Source organism: Mobula birostris, chromosome 8, assembly GCF_030028105.1.
Source record: "Mobula birostris isolate sMobBir1 chromosome 8, sMobBir1.hap1, whole genome shotgun sequence".
Lineage (NCBI taxonomy): Eukaryota > Metazoa > Chordata > Chondrichthyes > Myliobatiformes > Myliobatidae > Mobula > Mobula birostris.
The window spans coordinates 143322895-143350086 of NC_092377.1; the positions used below are offsets into that span (position 1 = coordinate 143322895).

A 27192-nucleotide genomic window follows, 5' to 3' on the forward strand; every position below is an offset into this window, starting at 1 on the left:
TCCTCTGTACTCTCTCAACTTTATTGACATCTTTCCTATAATTCGGTGACCAGAACCATACACAATACTCCAAATTTGGCCTTACCAATGCCTTGTACAATTTCAACATTACATCCCAACTCCTGTACTCAATGCTATGATTTATAAAGGCCAGCATGCCAAAAGTTTTGTTCACCGCCCTATCCACATGCGATTCCACCTTCAGGGAACTATGCCCCATTATTCCTAGATCTTTCTGTTCTACAGCATTCTTCAATGCCCTACCATTTACCATGAATCACAGGAGATTGGGCTGCTAAAAAAGGAAGCATGGTTGGACGACTGAAGAGATAAGGCCAACCAATTCAAATCAGCTACTATTATCTTCAGGCTAGATGGTGTACGATATTACTGTACGGAAATGTATAGAAATGGATACAAGTAAAATACATGATGTTAAATGCGCAAAATTCTGCTGTGATTCGATTGATTTGTGGGAAAAGAATGTTAATCCTGCCGAACTAATATAAATGACAGAAAGAAAACCACAACTGGAACACAAAATCAGAAAATTAGAAATATGTTGAAACATTGCTTTGCTTTGGAAATTGTAGCAGGAAACGGAAACCAAATATCTTCAAAGAACATTATAGAAATGAAATCAAGTAATAATGACAAAATGAAATAAAAAAATAATAGTTGGAAGAAAACTGCTGACCCAAAAGTCTGATAAATCGCCATCAACAGACAGAAACCAGAAGACTTTGTGACACTTTTGAGTGAAAGCGATTTAATAGGAAAACCCGTTGCCTTTTATCAATGCTGTGGCAGGGAATGCAATTAAATTTATTTCAGATTCTAATTCGTTCTAAGATTGATAATGATTGTCATGCGGAGTACTGCAGTGGTCAATTCCTGAGAACCACCTTCACTGTCACCGACTACAATCATGGTTACAGAGATGGAAGTTAAGAGGACTACTAAAGGCTTGGAGATTACATGAACCTGAACGTTCAAAGTTCAAAGCTCTCATTCATTTTATTACCAAAGTACATATATGACACCATTACAACCCAGTGATACAGACAGTACGATACGACACATTCCAATTAACACTACTCAGGATAGAAGGAGGAAGACGAACATTAGACATAAAAATACACAACAGTCAGATAAAGTTTCTAAAGATGTATTTTCATCAATGTAAACAAGATTCAGCACTCTATGCGAGCATATGCAATTGTGATAAGAAGCACATGTAACTAAACTGAAATGCAAGTACATCCCAGAAAAATGAAATAAAATTGTCACTGTAGAAGCTACAGTTATCGAATAGAAGAACATTACCCTCCATGGAATACACCCCCGGGATACTGTCAGCATGGTAGCGTAAAGGGTAGCATAATTATTTACAGTACAGGTGACTATTGTTCAATTCCCGCCGCAACCGGAAAGGAGTATGTAAGTGCTCTCCCTGACCGCATGGGTTTCCTCCGGGTGCTCTCGTTTCCTCCCACAGCCCAAACATACACCAGTTTGTCGGTTCATTGATCATCGTGAATTGGTCAAGATTAGGCCAGGAACAGATTGTAAATAAGAGAAAATCTACAGATGCCGGAAATCCAGGGTAACAAGCACATTGGTCGGTGCACATCGACGGGCCGAAAAGGCCCAGTCCGCGCAGTATCACAATATCTCTGAGGAGGCTAACATCGACAAAGAAATGTTGAACCCTGATTCCAGTTGAGACGAGCTCTCCGAGTTGGAGACCTCTTCCTAGAAACAGATGGTTTCACTATGGCAACAGAGGACCAGGTGGTTAACACACACACACATACACACACAGACACACACACACACACACACATCAGAAATGCATAATAAAAGACCAACAAATTCAAGGCGGTCAATGCAGAATGTGGCAAGAGAAAATAGAAACAATCCAACCCATAACAGGATCCTGCTGCAGCTTAACAATCTGATTATTTACTCAGGCATAATCAAGTGGCAAACATCATTCACCAAAGTCATCAAATCATAACTTAATATGCAAACTCATAAATAGACCGTATCTTACTATAATTACAAACCTGATCCTGTGTTACAGCAAATTATATTACAACAGGACCATCATTATAGAGAGGATAATCAATAATGACCATCCGACTATAAAAATTCAGGATCAGCAAGCAAGACAATACTCAGTTAATCGATGTTGTCATTGCAACCACACACAGCATATAAAACTCAGTGAAGGAAAATCACCAGAAATATGCTGAATTAGAAGAGGAAATGGAAAGACTATGGAACATGACCAAGGTATACATTGTCCCAGTAATAATATCTACGACTGTTTTATCCCAATGTCACTACACAATAACATTAAACAATTCGACCTACACAACAATATCTAAGCAAACCGTCAGAAGGTTAAATTATGAAACAACACCAGAATAATCCAAAAGATTCCAGCCATACCCACAACTCAAGTTTTACCATGTTAGCTGAGATAAAGAAAGTGATAATATACATACTTCTACATGGACAATTTGAAATTATATGCTAAATAGGTTATACACTCTTTCATGAGTAAAGCTAAAACAATTCATTCAAAAGTAGATCTATTTTCTGAAGAGATTAACATGAACTTTGGGCGATATAGGTACAGAACATTGAACGCAAATAAAGGTGCGATAGAGCTAGTGAAACAGATCACAGTTCCATGAAGGTGAGAACGATCAATATAATTTAGTTCAAAGCTTAAGAAAACCTTCAAAACAGAGCTCAACAGTAAATATATATCAAAGGCAATAAACACTTTTGCTACACCTATATATTTGTGTTCTTTTAGCATAGTATCTTGGTACGAAACTGTTCTGGAAAATTTACAATGAAAAACAAGGACGAAGATGTTGAATATTGGAAAAACAAACCTATGCACACTCGAGCGCATGGAGATTAACACAACCTGGAATAAAAGGTGGAAGAGGAATAACAGACATTAAAAAAATACACAGCATTCAGATAAAGCTTCTGCGGATACATTTTCATCGACGAAAACAGGATTCAAGCGTCCACTCGAGCACATGAAATTCTGAGACGCTGCATACAGCACTAAACTTAAATAAAAACACAACCAGAAATATGAATAAATTATCACTATTGAAGAGAAAGCTAACCAGTGGAAGAATATAACCCTCCGTTGGATATATCCACACGATTTGAGCAGACTATATGTTTACAAGGAAATGTCGAAATCCTCACTTGGAGTTGGAGATCTCTTTCCGGAAAAAGGGCTGTTCCTTGTGGAGATACAAGACAGAAAACACAACAACAAATCAAAATACTTAATAAAAGAACAATAAATTCAAGGTGATAAATGCAGAACATTTCCAGAGAAACCAGAAATAATCCAGATATTGCAGGATGCAGCAGAAGTTTAAATCAGCCCGATTACTTACACAGGCACAATCAAATGGCAAATATCATTTACAGAAAATCTTGCTATAAACTACATACTTTATCATAAATAAAAGTTTTATCCAGTTTTAGAGGCACAGATTGAAAATATTATATTGCGAACTATACTGTATTGCAGATATTACGTTCCATAATCGCCCGGATATAATATTATACGGGAAACATGCAAGAACAAATTACTGAATAGATACAGCCATTCCAAACACATCACATCCAGAAGCCATTAAGCGGAACACAGCAGAAATATGCTTAATTAAAAGAGGAAATCGAAATACGATGGAACATGGACAAGATATACATTGTCCCAACAGTAATAACAAAAATTGTTATCATCCCAAGTTCATTACACAATAGCATTAAGCAAATAGACCTACAAAGAAATATTTATGTAAATCTCCAGAAAGACACAAGTTAAGCATGACTGGAATAGTCCTAAAGTTCCTAGCAATTGTAAAATGAGTGTGCTTGTCTCAGGTTTCAGCAGAATGAGCTGAGAAAAATAATAATAAATAAGCAAAAAATATCGAGAACATGAGAGGAAGAGTCATTGAAAGTGAATCCATATGTTGTGGGAACAGTCCGGTAATTGGGTGAGTGAAATTAAGTGACGTGATTCCCTTTGTTTCAAAAGCCCTATGATTCAGAGGTAAAAACTGTACCTGAACCTGTAGGTCTTGAATCCGTGTCTCCTCTGCATCTCCTTGCTGATGGCTGCTGCTTTCCTGCGGCAGCGTCCATGTAGATGTGCTCAATGGCGGGGAGTGTTTTAACCATGTTGGCCTGGGATGTATCCACTAACTTTTGTAGTGTGGGAATGTGAACGGAATGGGTATGCAAAGATCATGAAATTAGGGACCAATACTTAGTTGAAGTGTATGTATAAAAATGTAAATAAAGAGCTGTTTTTCTCACATGTATGGCCTAATGTTTGTCACGTGTGTGGCCTCATGCTTGAAGCAATGGTCGTCTTCAAAAACTTCAAGTGTACCAGAGTCCAGGTGGGTTTAAGGTAAACTTTGGGAACAATAAGAATCATGAATTGGAAACAGATGATCGCGATGCAAACAGTTAAAGAGCAAGGCTGCAGTGTACTATAGACTGTATTACTTTTCGTGAACTCATGCTTCACAGACAGAATTGGAAAGCTGTCCAATCACGTAAAAGGTGAAACATGAAACCATTTCACAGTTTTATTAGCTTCTTCTGTTTTGTTATTCAGAATATTTATTTGTTATCAATTATAACTAACACAGGGAAACATGGACCACGACTGGTTGATGGGGAGAACAGATGCTCTGGTCGTGTGGAAGTCCTGCACGGAGACAAGTGGGGGACGATTTGTGATGAATACTTCAGCCTGGAAGATGCGGCCGTGGTCTGCGAGCAGCTACAGTGCGGTGCAGTCAATGCATCTAGCAAAAGTTCTTACTTTGGCGAAGGAAATGTGTTGATGTGGAAGGATAATTACGATTGTCTGGGGAACGAGTCTAAAATAGCTGATTGTCCAGTCTCAGCCTGGGCTCAGATTAGCTGTTCACGTGGCATTGAAGCCGGTCTCATCTGCACTGGTGAGTCACAAAAAATGTAGGGTTGAAACAAGCTTGTCTTTGGTCGTAGTATAATCATAACTGTGACGTTTTAACCAATTGATCGAATCAGCAGTTTAGTGGCGCCCATGCGCTACTGTGATTTCGAAGAAGGTAGTGTCGTTCCTCCCTTTCCCAACGATAGGCCATGATACAATTTCCGTGACATTAATGATAGATCGAACTTGAGCATGGAGTAGATAACTCGGAATTTTGGAGAATAATGCTATGCAAGGACAGAGGATGATGTCAATTGATGTAGCTGGATAGTAGCTTTTGGCACGATGTAATGGAGATATAATATTTACGCAGAGAGTACTGGCATTATAGGGTTTATTGACAGGTTGCTGAGAATCAATATGAAGTGAATTCGATTAAGTGCAATTCAGTATTGTTACATAGAATTTAAACATTTGAAGGCAGTACACTCCCTTCGGTCCACGATGTTTAGATAACAGGAGCCTAAGACATCGGAGCAGAATTAAGCTTTTCAGACCATTGAGTCTGCTCCGGCATTCCGTCATGGCTGATGCCGGATCCCATTAAACCCCATACGCCTGCCTTCTCGATAAAACCAACAACTAACGACCAAGCTTTGTGCCGACATTCTAACCTATTCTAAGATGAATCAAATTTTTTTCCTACTACGTAATCCTACATCTTTTTCTATCATCCATGTGCCTTTTTAAAAGTTTCTTAAATGGCCCTATTGTATCGGCCTCTATCAGATCTAGCAGCAGGTCGTCCCACGCTCACTTCACTCTCTGTGTAAAGACCGTAAATTTGATACGCGCGCCCCCCACACTTTCCTTCTAACAGCTGAATATTATGCCTGTTCTTTTAGACCCTTGAGAAAAGTCTTTATCTGTCCAATGTATATAACAGTCTTATCACCTTATATACCTCTATCAAATCACAACTTATTCTGCTTCTCTCCAAAGAGAAATCCCGAGGATTTTTTTTTTCCTTTCTATGTGTGTATTTTTCCATCCCCACGTACGTGGGGAGGAGTTGCAAAGCATTTTTCCGATGCTTATTAAGGTAGAAAGTAAAGACATTTCAGGGAAAGATTTGGGAAAGGGATAAAAAAAAATGAAAAAAATAAGTAAATAAGTACATAGGGATTGGATAATTATGTCTGCGGGCAGGAGCAAGCATGAACAAATTAGGATATAAACACCTACAATGGTTGTTACATAGGCTTATATACAACATTTTGGACCAGTGGAAATGGTCCAGAAGGGTTATATGGAAACTATTATTACCATTTTTCTTAACAACTAATACCATTACTTAGCCTAATAGGTTAGATTTACCACAGTACATAACTATCTATTTAAGTGTTTATTTTCCTTTTATATCATCTCAATGTGTACTTAAGAATGTATAAATAATTGTAGTTTTATACATATAAAAAATGGAAAAGGTTATATGTGTGAAAAAAGTACATGATATTTGTGAATTCCTTATCCAAATAAAAATAAAAGTAAAAAAAAAATAAAGATATTTCTGGAAGACCCGTTACTCAGGTATCAAAATGCGTCATCCCTTCTGTAGTTATCAGTACATTCAAAGGGTAACCTCTCTGACTTACGTTTCCAGTCCAATTTTCTGAGATGAAGTACACAAACAGTTTTTATTGCTCTTAAGTGGACCGATGAAGTTTACTGATATTTTTCCCTTCCTGTGTAACACGTGGAAAATTAGTGTGTAAAGAAAACTTCGCATTTATTAGCTGAAAATGTATGGAATACTTTGGCTTGGTATGTGTTTTACCCTTTTTTGATATTGCAGATGAACTGTGGTCTTTGAGACTGAACGACGGGGGAAGCCGCTGCGATGGCCGAGTGGAGTTGTACGATAATGGTACCTGGCGTAGGATGCAGGATAACTATTGGAGCATCAAGGAAGCTAACGTTGTTTGTAGACAACTGCGTTGCGGCTCTGCGACATCCGCCTACAACTCTTCACGGTACCCAGAGAATGAACGGCCCGTGTGGGTGACCGAAGTTCAATGTGAAGGAAGTGAGTCGCATCTCGGCAGTTGCAGAACAACCATGTTGAATCCGTCTTCCTCTGACATTACGGGTGTCGGTGTCCTTTGTTCAGGTGAATATTATGACATTTCTGGCAATGGGAGTTTATAAACAGCTGTGACCATTAATAATACATTGAGAAATTCAGAGCAATTGACACATGCAGAGAGGTATCTGGCCACCTGACAATGTCGGCGCAGACAGTCAACTCCCCTGTTGAAGGAAGTGCATATTATACTGCACCACTTCCCCCAACTGACACACAGAACTCTGTCCGCGGCCCCGCCCGATAGAGTCTACAACTTCTCTGGAGAATACAGGGAATTTACCAAGGGCAGTTAACCTACCAGCCTGCACAACTAGGGAAGTTGAATGAAAATCGTAATACAGAGGAAAGCCACGTCTTTCCGGCCAGATAATGCAAATTTTATGCAGTCAGTATGTACTTAACCTGCTTCACTGAAGACATCAGATTTAGACGCTGCGTATACGATTTTATGCATTCATTCACATTGGGTTGTGTGCCAAATGAGGGTGACTTCAGTGCGACGAAATGTGGGATTTTTTTTTTATGCGTTCCCTTGACCCTAATCAGGCTTTGCAATAGAATTTCTACTAATTTCACACGACTAAGATCACTGCATATATACTTCTAAGAAGTTTTGCCTGTCGCATAGCTTTCATGCAGCCTCTTCTTTTGTGAAGCCAAGAATGATAGGAAAGGCACATTAAAATTGGAGGAGGAAGTTGAGCATTTGAGCAAGCGAGACATTCTGTGAGGGAGAGTTTGCAAGGAGTTGATTGGAGCAATAAAATATTGTCAACTTTGGAGTACTACTGATGATTTATCTTTAGCTGCAAATTAACACTGCTGAGCTATCCGAGTCAGGGCAATCTACGTTGAAGTTCATTGGAACATGTCAATACGTGGCTAACATTTAAAATACTGAAACACCGCAAATCTCTGATAGCTTAGCTGTACTAAGAAGTGTTCCCTATTCCAGACTGAGGAAAGGGAGATGTTTAATGTAAAAGTTGCATGATATGAGGCAAAGGAAAAAGTTTTCAGATACTGAAATCAGGCTAAATATAAGAAGGGCGTTTCGAATCCGATGACCCGAACAAAGAGCAAACATATGCGGTGGTACTGTGAGGCAGAAGTTAGTTGTGATTTGAAATACTGGGAATTAGATTATCAAAGAAAGAGTCAAACGCGACGCCAAACATGATCACTGTTTATTGAATAGTTGTCAATGGATCAGCCTGCTTATTACTCAGGTGAGGGTTGATTATTTGTGTCTGTGTGCGCAAAAGAAAATGGCATGCACTATTTTATTTTTGCGTCAGTGTGTATCAGTGGTAGTGTTGTGGCGCATTCATATTCTCGTATTCATCCTGAAACAAAATGATTTAAGCGATTAATTTTGAAGGTGTCTCTGAAAGTCCAGTTTTGATGTAGTCCACGGAATGTGATTGGAGGCTTGATTATAGATGAATGCAGTGTTATTATTTCAATGAAAATGAAGTTAACTGGGATACCATAAGACATATAGACCATAAGATATAGCAGCAGATTTAGGCCACTTGGCCCTTCGAGTCTGCTCCGCAATTTCATCACGGCTGATCCAATTTTCCTCTCAGCCCCAATCTCCTTGCCTTCTCCCCGTATCCCTTCATGACTTGACCCATCAAGAATCTATCAACTTGCACCTTAAATATACATAAATAAAGAGCTCAATTCTGCTCACAATGCTCCAAGTGCGGTCTCACCAGTGCTTTAGAAAGATTGTAATTACCTCTTTTCTTTGATATTCTTGTTCTCTTCAAATGAATGCTAACACTGCATTTGCTTTTCTCATCACAAACTCAACCTTCAGATTAACCTTCAGAGAATCCTTCATGTACTCCCAAGTCCCTTTACACCTCAGTTCTTTGTACATTCTCTCCACTTGGAAAATCGTCAACCCTATCATTTCTTCGATCAAAAAGCATAAACCATACACTTCCCGACATAAATGTGCTGAATCTAAAAATGTATTTTCAGAAATGTGATCTATGAACGAATGTTAATTTGGCAGGAAAAATCAGCTGCCAAATGCAGTCTTTTTTCTTGAACAACTACCAAAAGTTGTACAGCGCATCCTCGCAAGAGCAGTTTTATTTTCGTGCATTAGACTGGACGTGGGAGGTGATGAAGGAACAACCCGAAATATATATTGAAACAACATTAACATCGTTATAATTCGTTAGTTGGTGTTTAACTGGCTTTTTATGTTAGTGCAGACCTATTGATGAATCCAACTTTGTTATTGATACTTGTCTTGCTTAGAGATACAGTATTTTACCAATTAATGACGTAGAAAGGAAACTAATTTTTAGATTATTAGAACACTCAGTGCTCTTTTATTGTCATTTAGAAATGCATACATGTATTAAGAAATAATACAATGTTTCTCCAGGGTAATATCACAGAAAACACATCAAACCAAAGACTAACACTGATAGAACCACATAATTATAACATATAGTTACAGCAGTGCAAAGAAATACCAGAATTTGATGCAGAACAAACCATGGGCACGGTAAATAAAGTCTCAAAAGTCCCCGAGTAGATCGACTCCCGAGTCCCCGATAGCGGCGGCAAAAGGGAGAACTCCCTGCCATAAACCTCCAGGCACCGTCAACTTGCCGATGCTTTGGAAGCAGCCGACTACAGCCGACACCGAGTCCGTCCGTCCGAAAACTTCGAGCTTCCGACCAGCCTCTCCGATACAGCCTCCTGAGCGACATCCTCTGCCGAGCGCCTTCGACCTCACCCCGGCCGCTGGAACATGCAAAGCCGAGGATTTCGGGGCCTTCAGCTCCGGAGATTCCGGTTACCACACAGTAGCAGCGGCAGCGAAGCGGGAATTTCGGAAGTTTTCCAGATGTTCCTCCGTACTCTCACGTCTGTCTCCATCAAATCAGGATTGTGCACGGTCCCCTACTTGGCAGATAACAGACATCACCAGCGAAGTGGCCGCGCACGCCAAATGAACAATAGCATTGAAAATGCTAACTCTCCGCAACTGGACTGAAGGCATGACGATAGTCAATAATATCCAGTGTTGATCCGTTGTTTAAGGGAGGCTATGAGAATAAATCGGCAAATTATACGCTGTTGAGGCTGACTTAAGTCGTGTGTACATTACTAGAAGGCTTTACAAGGAACCCGATATATAAATATTTGAATAAGCAGGGTCAGATGAGAGAGAGGCAACATCGCTTCGTGCAAATCACATTGGTCTTTCCTCATCTCCTGTCTGGCAGGATCCGTCACTGCCCATGAGACAGGATGCATATCGAGATCGTGCCCGGCCTCACCGACCTGTTGCTGGTTCACGGCATGGGAGTGACAGGTCATATTCCCGCTGACCTTATCCAGTTGGCCATTCAGTAATGCATCCACCTGAAGGAGAAGGAGAAGCAGGGCAAGGATGTATGCCAGACGATGCCAATGCAATTCCACGCAGAACAAGTCCAAGAGCAATAACGACAACACCGAAACCGGGGCTGAGTCGGACTTTGAAGAAACAGTTGTTAAGATATTAAGGAAAAGAGTTTCAGTTTGTGTAGCAGCTTATAGTATTTACACGTAGTTAGCAGGAATGTTGATGAAGGAAAGACAGAGAACCTTGTCTACATGGACTTTAGCAAGGCTTTTGGCAAAATCCTCGTGAGAGTTCGTCAAGATAGTTGATCGCTTCACATTTACAATGAGGTCGCAAACTGGATTTGACGGTGGTTTCTCGAGAGAAGCTGAAGTGTGACAGTAGGCTGTTGCCTCTCCATCTGAAGGCCTGTGATTAGTGCAGTGCCGCAGGGATCAGTGCTGGATTCGATGTTGTTTGTCTTCTATATGAAAGACCTGGATGATAATCTAGCAGCTCAGTCTGCAAAATTACTCATTGTAAATTAGTGGAAGCGAGAGAAGCTATCAGAACTTGCTGCGGAATCTTGAGTAACTGGAAAAAATGGGCTGAAATGGCGGTTGGAATTTATTGCAGACTCCTGTGAGGTGTTGCAATTTTGGAGGACAAAACATGATAGGACTTACATAGTGACCGGCAGGGCAATGAGGAGTGCAGGAAAGCAGAGTGATTTGGGAATACGGATCTGTAATTTTGGGAAAGTTGAGTTGGAGGTAACTAGGGTCTTCAAGAGAGATTTGGATCCATCGGGTTTCCTAAATCGAAGTAGTGAGCATAGGAGTTGTGATGTAATTTTGAAGTTCGATAAATATTTCTGAAGATTGAAAGTGCATTTATTATCAAATTGTGCATAGAGAAAACAAATCAGAGATTCGTCTTCCCGCAGGAATCATGGTATCTGAAAACAGGCTAATATAATTGCAGGCCTTGTAATATAGATCATTCATCACTGACTTTAGATAAACCATCCTGGGATTCATATCATTCTTATACTCAACGTCGTTATTAAATGCTTCTGTACAAACTGGAATGCTTCTGCTTAGTATCTGAAAAAGTAATTATTCAAAGTCCGACTGATTCTGAGGTCCAGGTTCGCCATTATTGCCGTTGGACTTGATCCTCAGTGAATCTCATTGACAACGGCGTGCGGCTCCTCCTTCTCCTTCAGTCGGAGGAAGTAATGGATGGCGAACTGGAACATACCTGCGGGCCTCTATAAATAGATATTTTTTTTCATGAATTGAATACACCAAACAAATGCTTTCTAAATGGTTGCCTATGACATTATCATTGATAGTTCGAATTAATGCTATTAAAATGATAGTTTTACCGAAACCATAGAAACCATAGAAGCTACAGCACAGAAACAGGCCTTTTGGCCCTTCTTGGCTGTGCCGAACCATTTTCTGCCTAGTCCCACTGACCTGCACACGGACCATATCCCTCCCTACACCTCCCATCCATGTATCTGTCCAATTTATTCTTAAATGTTAAAAAAAGAACCGGCATTTACCACCTCATCTGGCAGCTCATTCCATACTCCCACCACTCTCTGTGTGAAGAAGCCCCCCCTAATGTTCCCTTTAAACTTTTCCCCCCTCACCCTTAACCCATGTCCTCCGTTTTTTTTCTCCCTTGCCTCAGTGGAAAAAGCCTGCTTGCATTCACTCTATCTATACCCATCATAATTTTATATACCTCTATCAAATCTCCCCTCATTCTTCTATGCTCCAGGGAATAAAATCCTAACCTATTCAACCTTTCTATGTAACTGAGTTTCTCAAGTCCCGGCATCATCCTCATGGTGACATAATCCGTACGAACACAGACGTTATTGTTATTTGGGTACATCATAACAAAAATAACAAAAGCAACAACAAGATCATTAAATGTTTTGTTAACTTTTGACATTGCCCAGTCGAAATATGAACTGAACTGACGACAAAACAGATGGAGAGTAAGCTTTACGCTTAAAACAGATATTCACAACACTTTCCATAAAGATTAATTCTGCACAGTGTTTCCAACACCAGCTTGGTGAAGTTTCAATGTAACTGCCTGGAACGTTTGAGATTTTCATTGAAGGTGAACACAATTGTGTGCACTAGTAGTTGGGAAAGAAAATTATGGTTAAACGTAGTTCCCATTGCAAATAAATAATGAATCAGAGGAAGTGACAGACAAAGTAGTTGTGTTGTACCTATTCATCAAAGAGCGGCATTCACTTCCCAGTCCTTTTCTCCAGAAGTGTCTGCCACAGGTTGGCTTCTGGCAATCTTACATGCATCTTGGAACATCCAGTATCCACATGTTGCTGTTGCTCTGCTGTTTGATGTGAATTCTGTTTATTGACAAGTCACCAAATTGTTTTCGTATATTAGTAGATTTTAAACCAAAATATTATCTGTACGATCAACGAAAGGCTCAATTATCTTCGCCGGTATAAAAACACAGAAGAGAATGGCACATCAGGATCTACAAAAGAATATCGTTCCATTTTAAAGCTGCTTTAGACGAAACTTGTTAGCACTGTGAATTTGAAATATATAGTGAGGTGCAAGTGCATGTAGATCAGTTTCTTAGTAATTGCTGGCAAAAAAGCCAAGTGGATCACAAGTTGGCCTGCAAGTTATTGTAATGCGACAGCTGGAGGCTTTCGTCTCGAGAGACAGTGGTTAGATACTCACTTCTCTACGATCTGGTCCACTTATCTTCCCACTGCCGTAGGAGGTGATCACATCCTGCAAACTGCAGGGAATCACTTGGAGGAGACGACTAGGCTACAAACAGTGAACATAGCCAGGTAAAGATGTGCAATTCCCGCAGACCAGCGTGGTCAACGCTTGACACCGTGATTGATATATGGTCTTGAATAAAATGTCTTGGCCAAAGAAAACCATACCTAGCAAATCCCATGCCCGTCTTTTTCTCAAATGTGGTGTGCGAGAACCTGTGTCCAGCATAAACAAATGACAGAGCTTCCACCTTTGCATAAAACTCAAAAATGCGCTGTATGAGATACCGAAGTTTTCGGGCTTTTTATGTGTTCTTCTTAGATTTTATACGTGAGCATCTTCAGCTTCATTCTTTTGGTGATATCATTGCACAATTATTTTCAAAATTGTATTTCAGAAGAACTTGCAGAAATGCGAACGAGTTGATTTGTTCAATTTTTAATGGAATGAATAATCTCATATATTTCTGTTCAACAGGGCACTTGCAATTAAGGCTGTCCGGAAGTGAAGATGCATGTGCTGGAAGACTGGAATTTTATTACCACGGATCCTGGGGAACAGTCTGTGATGACTCCTGGGATCTAGTTGATGCTAATGTTGTCTGTAGGCAATTGGGCTGTGGATATGCTTTGGAAGAAAAATATGTTGATTACTGTGGACAAAGCACTGGAGAGGTTTGGTTGGATGAAGTGAGATGTTCGGGTAATGAATCACATGTCTGGAAATGTCCTTCAGCTCCGTGGGGCCAGCATGACTGCAGCCATAAAGAAGATGTGACAGTAAGGTGTTCCGGTAAGGGTACTTCTATTGTGCTGATCCTCCGTAGTACGGTATATGAATCTTCCGTTCTGAGATGTCGGAATCGTTTTATGGTACCTAGCAGAATTATTGGCAATGGATTGTTTGTGTAATATTTTCACTCTGCATTGTGGATCTAAAATAATGAGCATTTTGGATATGAGTACCTTCGTCACGACTGCAAAAGATGGAAGACAATCAAAAACCAAATGCAACAGAAGCTTGAGAAACAATTCTTTAATCTTCTTCTAAATCTCATTTATTCTTCAAGTTTTGAGAGATAAGAAGATAGAGGGGTGAATGTGTAGTACAATGAAAACCTTACTGGCAGCGTGAAAACGTATTAATCAATCTGATAGTTAGAGCAGCCAGCTCAACTTATGACATGTTCTATTACATGATGTATTCCTTATAGTAAGAATTTGGGCTATTTACTTTCGGCCAGTGTATTTTATGATGTAGAGTGCTGTATTATACTTCTGAGGCCCAACAAAGTAAGTGACCACTTAACCTCCAAAGTACACCCTGGAATGTGGAAAGAGACTGGTGCAGCCTGTGGAAACCAAGTGTTCACGAGCAGAACTTAAGAACTCCTTACTGGTAGCGACAGTATTGATCCCGGATGTCTATCCATAAAATAGCGTCACCGTAACGGCTGCGCTACTGAAAGAAAAACGAAGAAAAAATGACAAACAGAAAAATCTTGTTCTTTTGCAGATAAATAGCTAAGACATCATACCATATCGATTCTTGAAGTGTAAATGAGATTTAGAAGAAGACAAAGCATTATTTCTCAAGCTTCTGTTGCATTTGACTTTTTCAATGAGAGGACGGGACGGGAAGGAAGAAAGGAATAGGAACTGATCAGGAATATTACTTAATAAGGAACCAAAAGCTCATCTGAGTAACAGTTTTGCGAATTGAACGCAGATGCTGATTAGAGCAATCAAGCCGCTAAGGGGACTAAATTATAAACACGAACAATAATATTTGCAAGATAGATAGAATGGAAGAAGTGCAGGAGAATTTTGCTAAGACTTTGAAGACCGAGTTCTGTACACAGGGAAGAATATAGACCCATCTAAAGCAGTTGGATCAAAAAGCGACCTGGAATTTGACTGGTGGGCTCTGAATAATGGACAGTTGATACACGGAGGGACATATTCCTTCGAAAAGCTGAAAGATTGGTCGTTACTTATAAAATTTTGAAGAGACTTTTATCCCTTATTTCCGTCAATTTACTTCCTTCAGCTCTCCACACTGTCCTCATCATACTCAGACAAAAATAAAACAAAATGTTGTTTTTCATCTTCCACCAAAACAATGCCCAGATTCAGTGCATGATCCTTCGCAATTCCCGTGAAATCCAATACAATTCAGCCAAAAGGACAACATTTCCCCTGCTCTACATTCCGCAAATCGGTAGAATACTTCTTTATTTTATTTCTAATTTGATTATCCTTCCACACGTTACCCTCCCTGATGTATTTCGAGTGATTTATATTTTTATGTATTGCAGATATCTATCACTTGCGTTTTTTTTCTGTTTTACAAAAACAACTTAAGTCTGTTGCTGTATGAAAACATTGTGACGACCTTTGCATTAACTGCTTTGTTTTCAGAACACAAAGAAATGTGCCTGATGAGCGGAGGTGGGCGATGTGAAGGCTGGGTGGAAGTGCGGTACAATGGGACGCGGGGAACAGTTTGTTCCAGGACACTGGATGAAAAGGCTGGGAACGTGATTTGTAAACAAATGAAATGCGGACCCATGATATCTGTTAAATATAACTACCAGACAGAAAGAAAGGGATTAGGTCCAATATTGCTGGATGAGATAAAATGTTCTTCGTACGAGTCGACCCTTTGGCAGTGTCATGCTGACCCGTGGGGAAAACACAGCTGTGACGATTGGGAGTATGCAGGGATTGAATGTGAAGGTAACAGAAGATATCCATTACGTGACGATTTGTATTTTAAGCATAGATGTTAAAAATAAATAGGCATTATTTTTCTCTTATGACCAGAAGCCAAATTACCGGAGGGTTACTGCGGAATGGTCTGCGATTCACGGAATATACCTGATACTCCCCGGTTAGCAGGTGAACTGTGCTACAAATTACAATATCAGTTTAAATGAGTTCTGAAGTTGTGATTAACACAATGTAAATGTTTTCCGATTCCTTTCAGAATTACGTTTGCGACTTTTTGGCGGCAACAACAATTGCTCAGGAAGGTTGGAGATTCGGTTCAATAATACCTGGGGCACTGTATGTGATGATTCCTGGAACATGGCAGATGCCGATGTCGTCTGCAGGCAATTGGGCTGTGGCTCTCCTCTTTGGACTACGGTGGTGGAAGAAAATAATCAGGGCGTCGGTGATATCTGGATGGATGAAGTTAAATGCAAAGGAACTGAATCTTTTCTGTCCAGTTGTTCTTCCTCTCCACTCGGTCAACATGACTGCGATCACAAGGAAGATGTCTTTGTCTTTTGTTCCGGTAGGTGTCTTTGTGCAAATGTTTATGTTATGTTCAACTGATTTGTTGAATTAGGAGCTAGGAACAACTGGAAAAAAATCCAACAAACACGAAGTTGCTAAAACTTGTCCAATAAATGTCTTTACAGAAATGTCCAGTGGTCCAGCTGGTTCCACCCATTCAGGTAATTGATATTAAAGCATTATTGATTATTCGAGTTCTAAACAAGGTTTATAACACTGATATCCCTTTGTTACTGGTTATTAATTACAATGGTCGCCCCTGAGTGTTTAAAATATTTACAGTAATCCTTATTGCTTAATCAAGAATTTGAACCCAGATGTGGCAAAATTCTTATAAATAATATATCCAATTCCAGTCAAATGTTTTGATGAGATGACAGGATTTCGTCACTGGGGTCATCGTCTCATTATTAACCATCCACAAAGGGCCTTGCAAAGGTGTTCTTATTGAAACCTTGGAGAATTTTCATACACTTATGATGAAGGAATTCTGATCCTTGGCTGAGTATTAATAATTTATTCTTAACATGCGCTGCAACCAATATTATCTCTGACTTGGAGAAAAAAGTGCAAGTTTTTAGTTCATTGATATGTCAATGCGGAAGCAATTGCTGTTTTAGTAGTATTGAAGTCATATGGATCTGTTACATATCATGTATTTTGTTCATCATTATGGTAAGTCCAAGCAAGCCCACTACCATATTTCAGACCCTGTGGGACAATCCCTCCTCTGCTACTAGATCCGTGACTTCCCAATCAACAGACTGCAATCTAACCACCGATGTTCCACAACGTTATGCCCTCTGACACCATCCTCCTCCCTGAACATTCAAGGCCTGCCTGACTAGATTCTGCTCTAAATCCATCCACACGTCTGTAGATGATATCATCTTTGCAGGCCATATCAGAGTAACGAGAAGTTAGACTACAGGATGGATAAAGCAAGCTACGTAACATGGTGTATTTTAAAATATCCTTTCCATCAGTGAGCATCTTCCTCTTCACATTAACATTATTGAGAATGTGGAGTGAGAGCTTCAGGTTCCTAAGAGTGAGCATCGCCAGTCGTGTATCCTGGTCCTACTATGTGGACGCCATGGCCAAGAAAGATCAGCAAGGCCTCTATTTCCTCAGGAACCTAATTATATTTTCATGCCCGTTGAGCCTTACCAATTTTCACCGAAGCACTACAGGAAGTACTCCATCTCGATGCATGTTCTTGGTCTGACAGGTGCTCTACCATGGACTGCAAGAAACTGTAGACGTGTGGTCACAGCTCATCAAATAAGCAAAACCAGCCTCACCTATGTGGATTCTGTCATACCTTCTCACTACTATATATAGTAGGCAGTATAATCAAAGACCCTTCCAACCCAGGCATTCTCTCATCTGTCCGCTCCATCAGGCTGAGGATACCAAAGACTGAAAACACGGACAACCAGGCTGTATCTACCTTGCATAAGACAATTAATAAAATCCCCGGTACAACGCTGTGGACGTTTGACACTACATTGTACTTCGTTATGATCTTGTTCTCTACACTTTATTGTACTGCATTTTATCTGTAGCTGTTACATTTTATTCTGCATTCCATTATTGTATTATTGTGTTCTCCCACACCGTTCAATGATTTGCACTGTATGGAAAATATGCAAGGCACACATTTCAATGTACAGTAAATGTGGCAATAATGAACCAATTCCAATATGAATTCCAAAATTTTCATTCTTTGCCAGTGTGTGCTGGCGCTGGAAGAATTGAACATTTGACAGATGCCCTTCCACTTCCTATGAGTTACTCTAATTTCCTGTTCATGTCAAGTATGGTGTGTGTCTGTCTGTGGTGTACCCATATTACCCACATGCGCAGTTTTGTGCTGCTTCTGGTCGGGTGTCATTTGTGGTGAATCTAGAGCTTACAGGTGTCTTCTGTTTTCACCCGATTCCACACAGCACGGTGAAAAATGTCGTCTTCTTCACAAAGTACCTTATCCTACATAACTGCAGTGCAGCAGTTATGAGTTATCGGGACACAGAGAAAAAGCACGAGTTAGAAATTAAACATGAGTGCTATTCCGGGTAGCTTTTTCCTCCTGATAACATCAGCCCTCTTATATATTTGTGCTTCAAACCTAGCGTCGCTTTCACGAGCGGGTTGCTGGTGATCATTAAAGTCACCAAGTCTTTTTGCAAAGCTTGCTGGCCTCGGGATGCTTTGAAGTACTTGTGAAGAAAGAAGAGTTATAAATCCAGGGTTGTGCAAGAAAGTTTTTTTGAGTTTTCTTCAAGCATGTTTTTCCTGATAGACCATGGTTTCATTTGGCCTGGAGAGAATGCAGACACCTTTGAGAGATAAATATGAAATTGGATGACCGATTTTACTCTTTACTGTAATTAGGAGACAAAAAATATGCGGCGTGTTAACTCAGGTAGGGAAAGCTAGTACCACCTTAAACCAACGTTCAACACAGTTTAGCAGCTCAACCTGCCATAACCTCATGATTGCAAACAGCATATTATCAATCCCATGAGCTGAAAAACACGATTAAGTGAGCAAAAAGTGGAAACTCTTCTGGTTCCAATGGCATGCTTTACATTGTAGTTTAATATTGCAATTCCATTACTTTGATGTCTACATTTTGAGTATATCTCTAGCTGCCACACCGTGTGTGGAGGTGGATTGGAATAGGTATGCATAGTAGAAAATCACAAGCAAACTTGGATCAGTGGTCATTTGTTTTCAGGATAAATACCTCTTTTGCAAAAATAATGTGTGTTCCCTCAAGATATTCCCAGGACGTTCTGTGTGCGTATTATTTCTTATTACAGTCAATATTTGCAGCCACTTGTGTTTTTCTCCAATGTCATAATAACCCATATTATTTACCTCTGTTTCTTTTCACTAAGTAGTCGTTATCTTTCTGCAAATCTTATTGTGCGAGTAATTAGGGATTATGCAGATTTACCTCAGTACTTAAATTTAAATATTATTCTTTGTAAATGTATGAAACTTAAAATTGTAGTGCCTGTTTTAAATTTATCTAACAAATCTGCGTTTAAGTATTCGTTGTTGTCTGTGTTACTCTTGGAATCGTCCTCGTGGCCGAGCTATTCACATTGCAGACGCTAATAAGAAGGCAGGCAGCAAGAATAGGTAAGATTCAAAAATTGCACTTTATTATTCTTCAGAATAATATTTTATTTATTGGTAAGAGCAATAATGCTCTTTTTCCCAGAAGTCCGTGTTCTTTTTATCGGTTACCATAGAGATGGTGTCCACATCTATGCAGTCATAAGAACCTCGTCGTCATTTGCAATGTAATGTATCAATGCAGTCCATCAAAAATGAACAATTATTTTTATATAATCTAGATATGTTTTATATTGAATCATTCCGATTACACTGTAATTTGCCCATATTTTGAGATAAAAATAGTGCTGAAGGAATCTTACAAGTTCTTTTTTACCAACAGTAGTATATATATTTATCTCCTGTTGTTAATTTTAGTAGAGAAGAGTTAATTCTTCTATTAGGAACTTGTAAGTAAACATGATATTCCCAACTCTGACTTCAACAGGCGCCTTGTTACGAGGGGGATACTCACCTGATATATTTTACCAAGCAATTTATGAAGAGATTGAGGATACTCCCCGCATCAAGAAGTTGGATTATGCAGGAGATTCAGGTGAGTTTTGTAAATTGTCGTTTACTTTTCAGGCGATAAACACTTCTTCCATTCATAAGGTATCAGAGATCAACAAATACCAGAAAAAGATAACAAAACATACTTCAAGGTTGAAATTAAAATCCCGAGATCGCTAGTTATGGAAGTCCTATGATAACATGTGTGAGTGGGCCAACGTTATAGGAAGAAATTCAACTTTACCTCATACACTTTTCAGCGAAGAGAGATGGAGTGTGTATGCAGATCTTTTTCGATTAAAATTTCTTTCTGTCTTTCCTATTGCACAGTTAGAGCAGTGGGGAGGCCAGGTAAAGATAGTGCAAGGCTCATTTTGCAGGGTGTAGCAAGGTGGAGAGACAACCAGTATCCCCGATGACTCCACCTGCAAGAGGTACAGTTTCCTTCAGACCGTGTTTACAGTCCGAGCTGGAAATGGGTGATTATTCGGAAGGCTAACTGGTTGATCGACAGTACTTATAAAGAGGTTTTTACACCCAAGGTGCAGGAAACAATTGTCAGTCTGACTGTCAGCAGTGGACAGTGCAGAGTACCACTGTCGCTGTTCTCATTAACGACACCTGTACCACTTCGGAGACGGCTGGGGGGATATCCATGCAGAGGACAGCCACAATGGTAAGGCCTGTTTCACTGACTCCGGCTCTGAGACCCGGACAGGCCAGGAAGAGAAGTTGAGAGCTGTAATGATAGGAGCTGTAATCATAGTGTGTCGATGAGAACGGAATTCCCCAATAGCACATTGGATCCCGGGTACCAAGAGTCCAAAGCATTTTTAAGTGGGAGGCTGAGCAGCCAGGCGTCATGGCTCTCGTCAGTACCAATGATATTGGCAGGAAGGGTGATGAGGTCCAACGAAGTGAGTTTCAGGTGTTACATGCTAAGTTGAAGAATATGGCCCCATTGATCGTGATCGCAGGACTGCTGCCCGTGGCATGTTCTATTGAGATCAGAAACAAGAAGATTATACAGGTTGACACGTGGTTCGGGAGACAGTGCAGGAGAGAGGACTTCAGATTTTTGGATCATTGGACTCTTGTCCAGATAAGTTGGGACTTCCACAGAGGAGAAGGGTTGGAAATGAACTAGTGGGTGACTAATACCTTTGTTGGAAGGTTGACTGGTGATGCACGCTGTGGAGGGGCAGCCGGTGGTGTCTGATTTAAACTAATGTTGCAGGGAAATGGGAACAAGGGTTAAAAGCAGATCGTGGAGCGTTTGTGGCATCAGTGTTGTTATGCCAACATAAAAAGTCAGGAATGGAAAGTCTGAGCAGGGTGTGACTATTATTCTGAGTTGTATATACTTAATTGCAAGAATCATTGTAGGAAAGGCGTATGAGCTTCGGTCATCGATGAGCACATGGGATGATTACATTATATCTATCAGTGAGACGTGGTTACAACAGTCACAAGAATACAGCATATAATATGTCCATTCGGCCCATTGATGTCATGCCGAACTATTTAAACTGTCTCGTCCTATCGACCTGCACCGGATTATAGCTCTCCATACCCATACCTTCCATGTTCAAAAGCAAACTTCTATTAAACATTGAACTCGAACGCAAATGCACCACTTGCCCTGACAGCTCATTCCATGCTCTCACGATCCTCTGATTGAAGACGTTTCCCGTCATATTCCCCTTACATATTTCACATTTCACCCTTAAGCCATGACCACTAGTTGTCGTCCCACCCAACCAACGTGGAAAACTCTGCCTACATTTACCCTCTCTATGCCCCTCATAATATTCTATTGGCCTATCTAATGTCCCCTCAATATTTAACGTCCTAATCTATTCAATCTTTCCTGATAACTCAGGGTTCCGGCCTCGGCAATACCCTTCTAAATATTCTTTGCATCCTTTCAACCTTGATTCCCTCTTTCCTATTGATAGGTGACCACAACTGCACACAATACTCCAATTTATGCCTCAGCAAGGTCTTATGCAACTTCAACATATCAATCCACTTACTGTACTCAATACTTGGGTTTATGACGGTCAATGTGCCAAATGATATCTTTAGGAACGTGCCTACCCGTGACGCCACTTTCAGTGAATTATGACCTTGTATTCTCTGATCTCTTTATTCTAACAAAGTTCAACACCTCGCACGTCTGCAGTAAATTCCACCTGCCATTCTTCAGTCCATTTGTCAATTTGGTCCAGATCTCGCTGCAATTTCTGATAGGATATCTTGCTGTCCAGTACACCCGTAAACTTGGTGTTAGCTGCAATTTTGCTGATCCATTTTCATCGGGGTCATTGATATAGATGACAATCAAGACTAGGCCCACCACCGATCTCATCCGACCTTAAGACCATAAGACCTGGGAGCAGAAATAGGTCATTTAGCCCTTCCAGTCTGCTCCGTCATTTAATCATGGCTGATATATTTTTCTGTCCTGCTCAACTCCACTGCCTGACCTTCTTCCCGTAACCTTTGATGCTGTGGCCAGTCAATAACCTATCAGTCTCCGCCTTAAATACGCTCAAAGATCTGGCCTCCACAGCTGACTGTGGTAACAAAATTCACAAATTTATTGTTCTCTGGCTAAAGAAATTTATCCGTATCTCTGATTTAATTGGGTGCCCCTCTATCCTGAGCCTGTGCCCTCTTGTCCTATAATGTCACATCATTGGAAACGTCCGTTCTACATCAATTCTGTCCGGGCCTTTCAACATTCCAAAGGATTCAATGCGATCAATCCTCATCCTTCTGAATTCAAGCGACTACAGGCCCAGAGCCATCAAACGTTCCTCATGCGATAATGCTGACATTGCCAGAATCGTCACCGTGAATCTCCTCTGAACCCTCTACTTGTCACAGGCCTGCAGTTAGACAGACAACCATCTACATCCACTCTCTGTTTTTTCCTGGAACCAAATGTCTAATCCAATTTTATACCTTATCTTGAATACCTTGCGACTGAACAAACCTTAACAACCTCCAATGCAGGACCTTGCCAAAGGCTTTTCCAAACTCCATGCAGACGAGATACACTGCCTTGCATTCATTGATTTTACTGGTAACTTCTTCAAAAATCTCTATTGGTAGATCAGACTTGTCTTACCACGCACGAAGCCATGCTGACTATCCCTAATCTGTCTGTACAAGTATTGATATATCCTGTTGCTTAGAATACCTTCCAATTTTTCCCCACGACTGATGTCATGCTCACTGGCCTTCAGTTTCCCAGTTTTCTCCCCCAGAGCCTTTCTTGAACAGCGGAACAACATTAGCTATCCTCCAATCTGGTACATCACCTGTCGACTTATATATTAGTGCTAGTGTTCCTGCCATATCTGTACTTGCCCCCACCCTAATTTGGCTCAAGGCAGCAAACAAACCCTCCTCTCTAATGTATATATAGTTCCTGAAGTCGATGAAACTTATCCTCACATCTATAGACTCTGTGTCAGTCTCCCATGCAAACCCAGATTGTAAAAAGAAGCTTAATGGACAATCACCCACATCACTTTTGGCTCTACGCATGGATTACCAGTCTTATATTCCAAAGGATAATTTTGTCCGTTGCAATACTTTTGTTCTCAACAAAACTGTTCAAACTCTTAGGATGCTGCTTCACTTTGTCGGTTTGGGCAAACTCATGCCTTCTTTTAGCCATTCTGCTTTCTTTCTGAAGTGCTTTCTTGCATTTTATATACGCCATAGGTACTTAATTTGTTCGTATCTGCGTACACCTGCGATACACCATTTTTTTTTTCCTTAACCTGGGCCTCAATATCTCTGGAAAACGTAGTTTCCCTCATTCTTTTATTCTGATATGCACACACACGCTTTCTAATCTCAAAATTTCACTTTTGAAAGTCTTTCACTTCCAAAGTACACGTTTGCCAGATAACAGCCTTTCACAATCCATACTTGCTAGGTCCTTTTTGATACACGAGCCTGTTTCAACTGCCCTGTTTGTTCCTCTATTAACAGATCGAAGGTCGCACATTCTATCGCTGGGATTGAAAAAATAAACTTTTCTGAACACAATTGGCAAATTCTATCTCCTCTTGTTCTTTTACAGTATGGGAATCCTAGTCAATCAGTGGAGAGTTAAAATCACCTACTCTAGCTAAACTGAGATTTCTTGCAGCACTCTGCGATGTCTCTACCAACTTGTTCCTCTTCGTCCTGCAGACTTTTGAGTAGTCTGGAATATAATCACATTAACGTGGTCATGACTTTATTATTTCTCAGTTCCAACAATAATGCCTCACTAGACCAGTTGTCCAATCTGTCATGACTCAGTACTACCGTGGCATTTTCCCTGACAAGTAACTCCACCCCACACCCCCGCTGTGACACGTCTGAAATAATGGAACCACAGCCCTGCCCCATGCAACCAAGTCTCACCATTGGCTACAATAGCATAATACCATGTGTTGATCCATGCCGTGAGCTCATCTGCCTCTCATACGATACTTTTTGCATTGAAGTACATGCAACTGAGGGCATTAGCCACACCATGCTCAACCTTGTTTCCTGTCTTTGTCGACTATCATAACAATATCTGTCTCCAGAATCTCCGTGTTTTGGTACTCTGGTTCCCATCCACGTGCAACACTGGCCTAACTCCCCTTCCCATCCCCCCACCCCAACGTGCATCAAAAGCAAACCTTCCCACTAGGTTACTAGTTCCTCTCCAGTTAAGCGGCAAGCAGACTTGTCCGGACATTCACACCGTTCCTAGACAACAGTCCAATAATCCAAAATTCTGACCACCTCACTCCTACGTCAACTCCTTAGCCACGTGTTAATCTGTGTGATACTCCTATTTCTACTCGCATGTGGCACGAGTAGCAATCCAATGATTACAAACCTGGATGTCCCGGCCTTTAAAGTAACACCTACTACCCTGAGCTCACCTTAGCGAACCTCGACCCTCTACCAATCTACGTCTTTGTTACCTACACAGATCACGACCTCTGTCTGTTCACCCTCTCACTTAAAAATGCTGAGGACTCAGTCTGAAATCCGAGAGGCAAGATTACATCTGGCAATCTCGTTCTCATCCTCAGACTCTCCTGCTCTTATCACAACAGCTCACCTCTTCTCCCCCATTCCCTTCTGAGTCACAGAGCAAGACTCAATGCCAGAGACCTGGCCACTGTCAGTTTCCTCTTCTAGGCCATCTCCTGTAACAGCAACCCACATGGCGAACCTGCTGTTGAGGGGGATGTCCACAGAGGTGGTCTGCACTGGCTGTTTAACCACTTTCCGCTTCCGGACTGACACCATTTCCTGTGCCCTGCACCTTGGGTGTAACTATCCCTCTATATATCCCATTTATCAGATCATCATTGTACTGAATAATACAAAGTTCATACAGATCCAGCTCGAAAGACTAAACGCGGTGCGTTAGAGGATGCAGCTGGATGCATTTCTCACTGGTGTAGTTGTGAGGGATACTGGAGTATCCATCGTTTTCTAACTGAGCAAAAATAAAGATGGAAAAGGAATACACAGGCTGTGGGGACAAGAAAATCTACTTACAGCTTGCCACTTTCTCTCACTCAATCCTCTCCTTGCTGATGCCTTAAAAAACTGAAGCATCAAAATCCACACTGTATAAGTGTTCTCTACAACGATGGCCGCCCCGCTTACCCCTGGTGTACTGGACAGCGAGGTTCTTTGTCAAAGCTTGTAGCAGTTCCTGAGCAGATGAAAAAAATTGGCTGTAAATGGAGTACGGAATTTTTTTACAGACATGTGTGAGGTGTTGCACATGGTAGGACTTACACCGTGAGCAGTGGATTACCGAACAGTGCTGTAGAGCAAAGGAATCTCGGAAACCAGATACATTATTCCCTGATAGATGCGTCAATAGTAGATAGGATCATAAAGAAACCTTCTGGCACGTTGGGATTCATAAGTCAATGCACTAAGTACAGGAGTTGAAATGTTGTGTTGAAGCTGTGGAAGACGTTGTTGAGGACTAACTTGAGTATTATGTGCAACTTTCGTCACTTACCATCGAGAAAGATACCAAAAAGTTTGAAGGAGTGCAGAAAGCTTATCCGGATTTTGCAGGACTTGGGGTACAGGGAAAGGCTGCACCTCCACAGCACTCTATGACATGATATCAGCGTAGCATATGTGACAATGCTGTCACTGAGATGATGAAGGGTTTATGAATTTTGTTCCAAAGGTAAAATTAAACTTTCTATCAACTATCCTTTTCATTGACTTCCAGACTCTGGTTCCATTAATTCCATGAATCAAATCGACTATTACACCAGTGACCCGTTTACCGGCACCGTTCATGGGCCAGAACGTACTGAAGGAAACCCCTGTGTCTGTGGTTGGTGCATGTTTTGTGTTGTGATTCTGTTTTTATTTTCGACTTATAACTCATGCTGGCCGCGAATATAAACTAAATAAGGAAGGTGTACACGCATGTACGACGTACACTGATCGGAGATTTCAGACTTATGTGATTGATTTGCGTTAATTCATTCATGCGATAATATATTGTGTAGGAGTGAGGTGTGTAATTGAACGAAATGCCATTTCTTTTTTCATTGCGTTTTGCTCATTTCGTCGTGGGGGCTTTGAAAGATAATTAGTGCGCGGTGTTCGTGCAGAATAAGCTGTTCTTAACCAGGGCACAGATAAACATCGGTCTTCCATCGAAATGCCCATCACACAAAGAACAAATAGAATATCTCTCATTCAGCAGAGTGCACTGTACAACGTATGCTTACAGGATAACGATTTGATTTATACTTTCTCCTAGATGTGGCTTCAAGCGAATACGGCGGTGCTGGAAGTGAGCTCATTGATTCACTTGATGCTCCGGTCCTGATAACCGGCAGTGTCGACAATCTGTGATGTTCACAGTTGCTCACGATGACCACAAAAGAGAAGGTGAATGCAGACTCCCT

The 27192-nt window shown here is 40.7% G+C and overlaps 1 protein-coding gene across 1 annotated transcript in view; it reads left to right on the plus strand.

Annotated features, from left to right (window-relative positions):
• The window catches only part of LOC140202328 (scavenger receptor cysteine-rich type 1 protein M130-like), a 44899-nt gene that overhangs the window by 16721 nt on the left and 986 nt on the right, over nt 1-27192 (plus strand). Inside the window, exons 5-15 of the mRNA XM_072267236.1 lie at nt 4713-5027; nt 6840-7154; nt 13764-14078; nt 15707-16024; nt 16112-16186; nt 16275-16586; nt 16714-16749; nt 19649-19741; nt 20166-20273; nt 26502-26609; nt 27045-27175. Of these exons, the coding sequence (XP_072123337.1) occupies nt 4713-5027; nt 6840-7154; nt 13764-14078; nt 15707-16024; nt 16112-16186; nt 16275-16586; nt 16714-16749; nt 19649-19741; nt 20166-20273; nt 26502-26609; nt 27045-27139 (2090 nt within the window). The 3' untranslated portion in view covers nt 27140-27175. The remainder of the gene's footprint in view (nt 1-4712; nt 5028-6839; nt 7155-13763; nt 14079-15706; nt 16025-16111; nt 16187-16274; nt 16587-16713; nt 16750-19648; nt 19742-20165; nt 20274-26501; nt 26610-27044; nt 27176-27192) is intronic.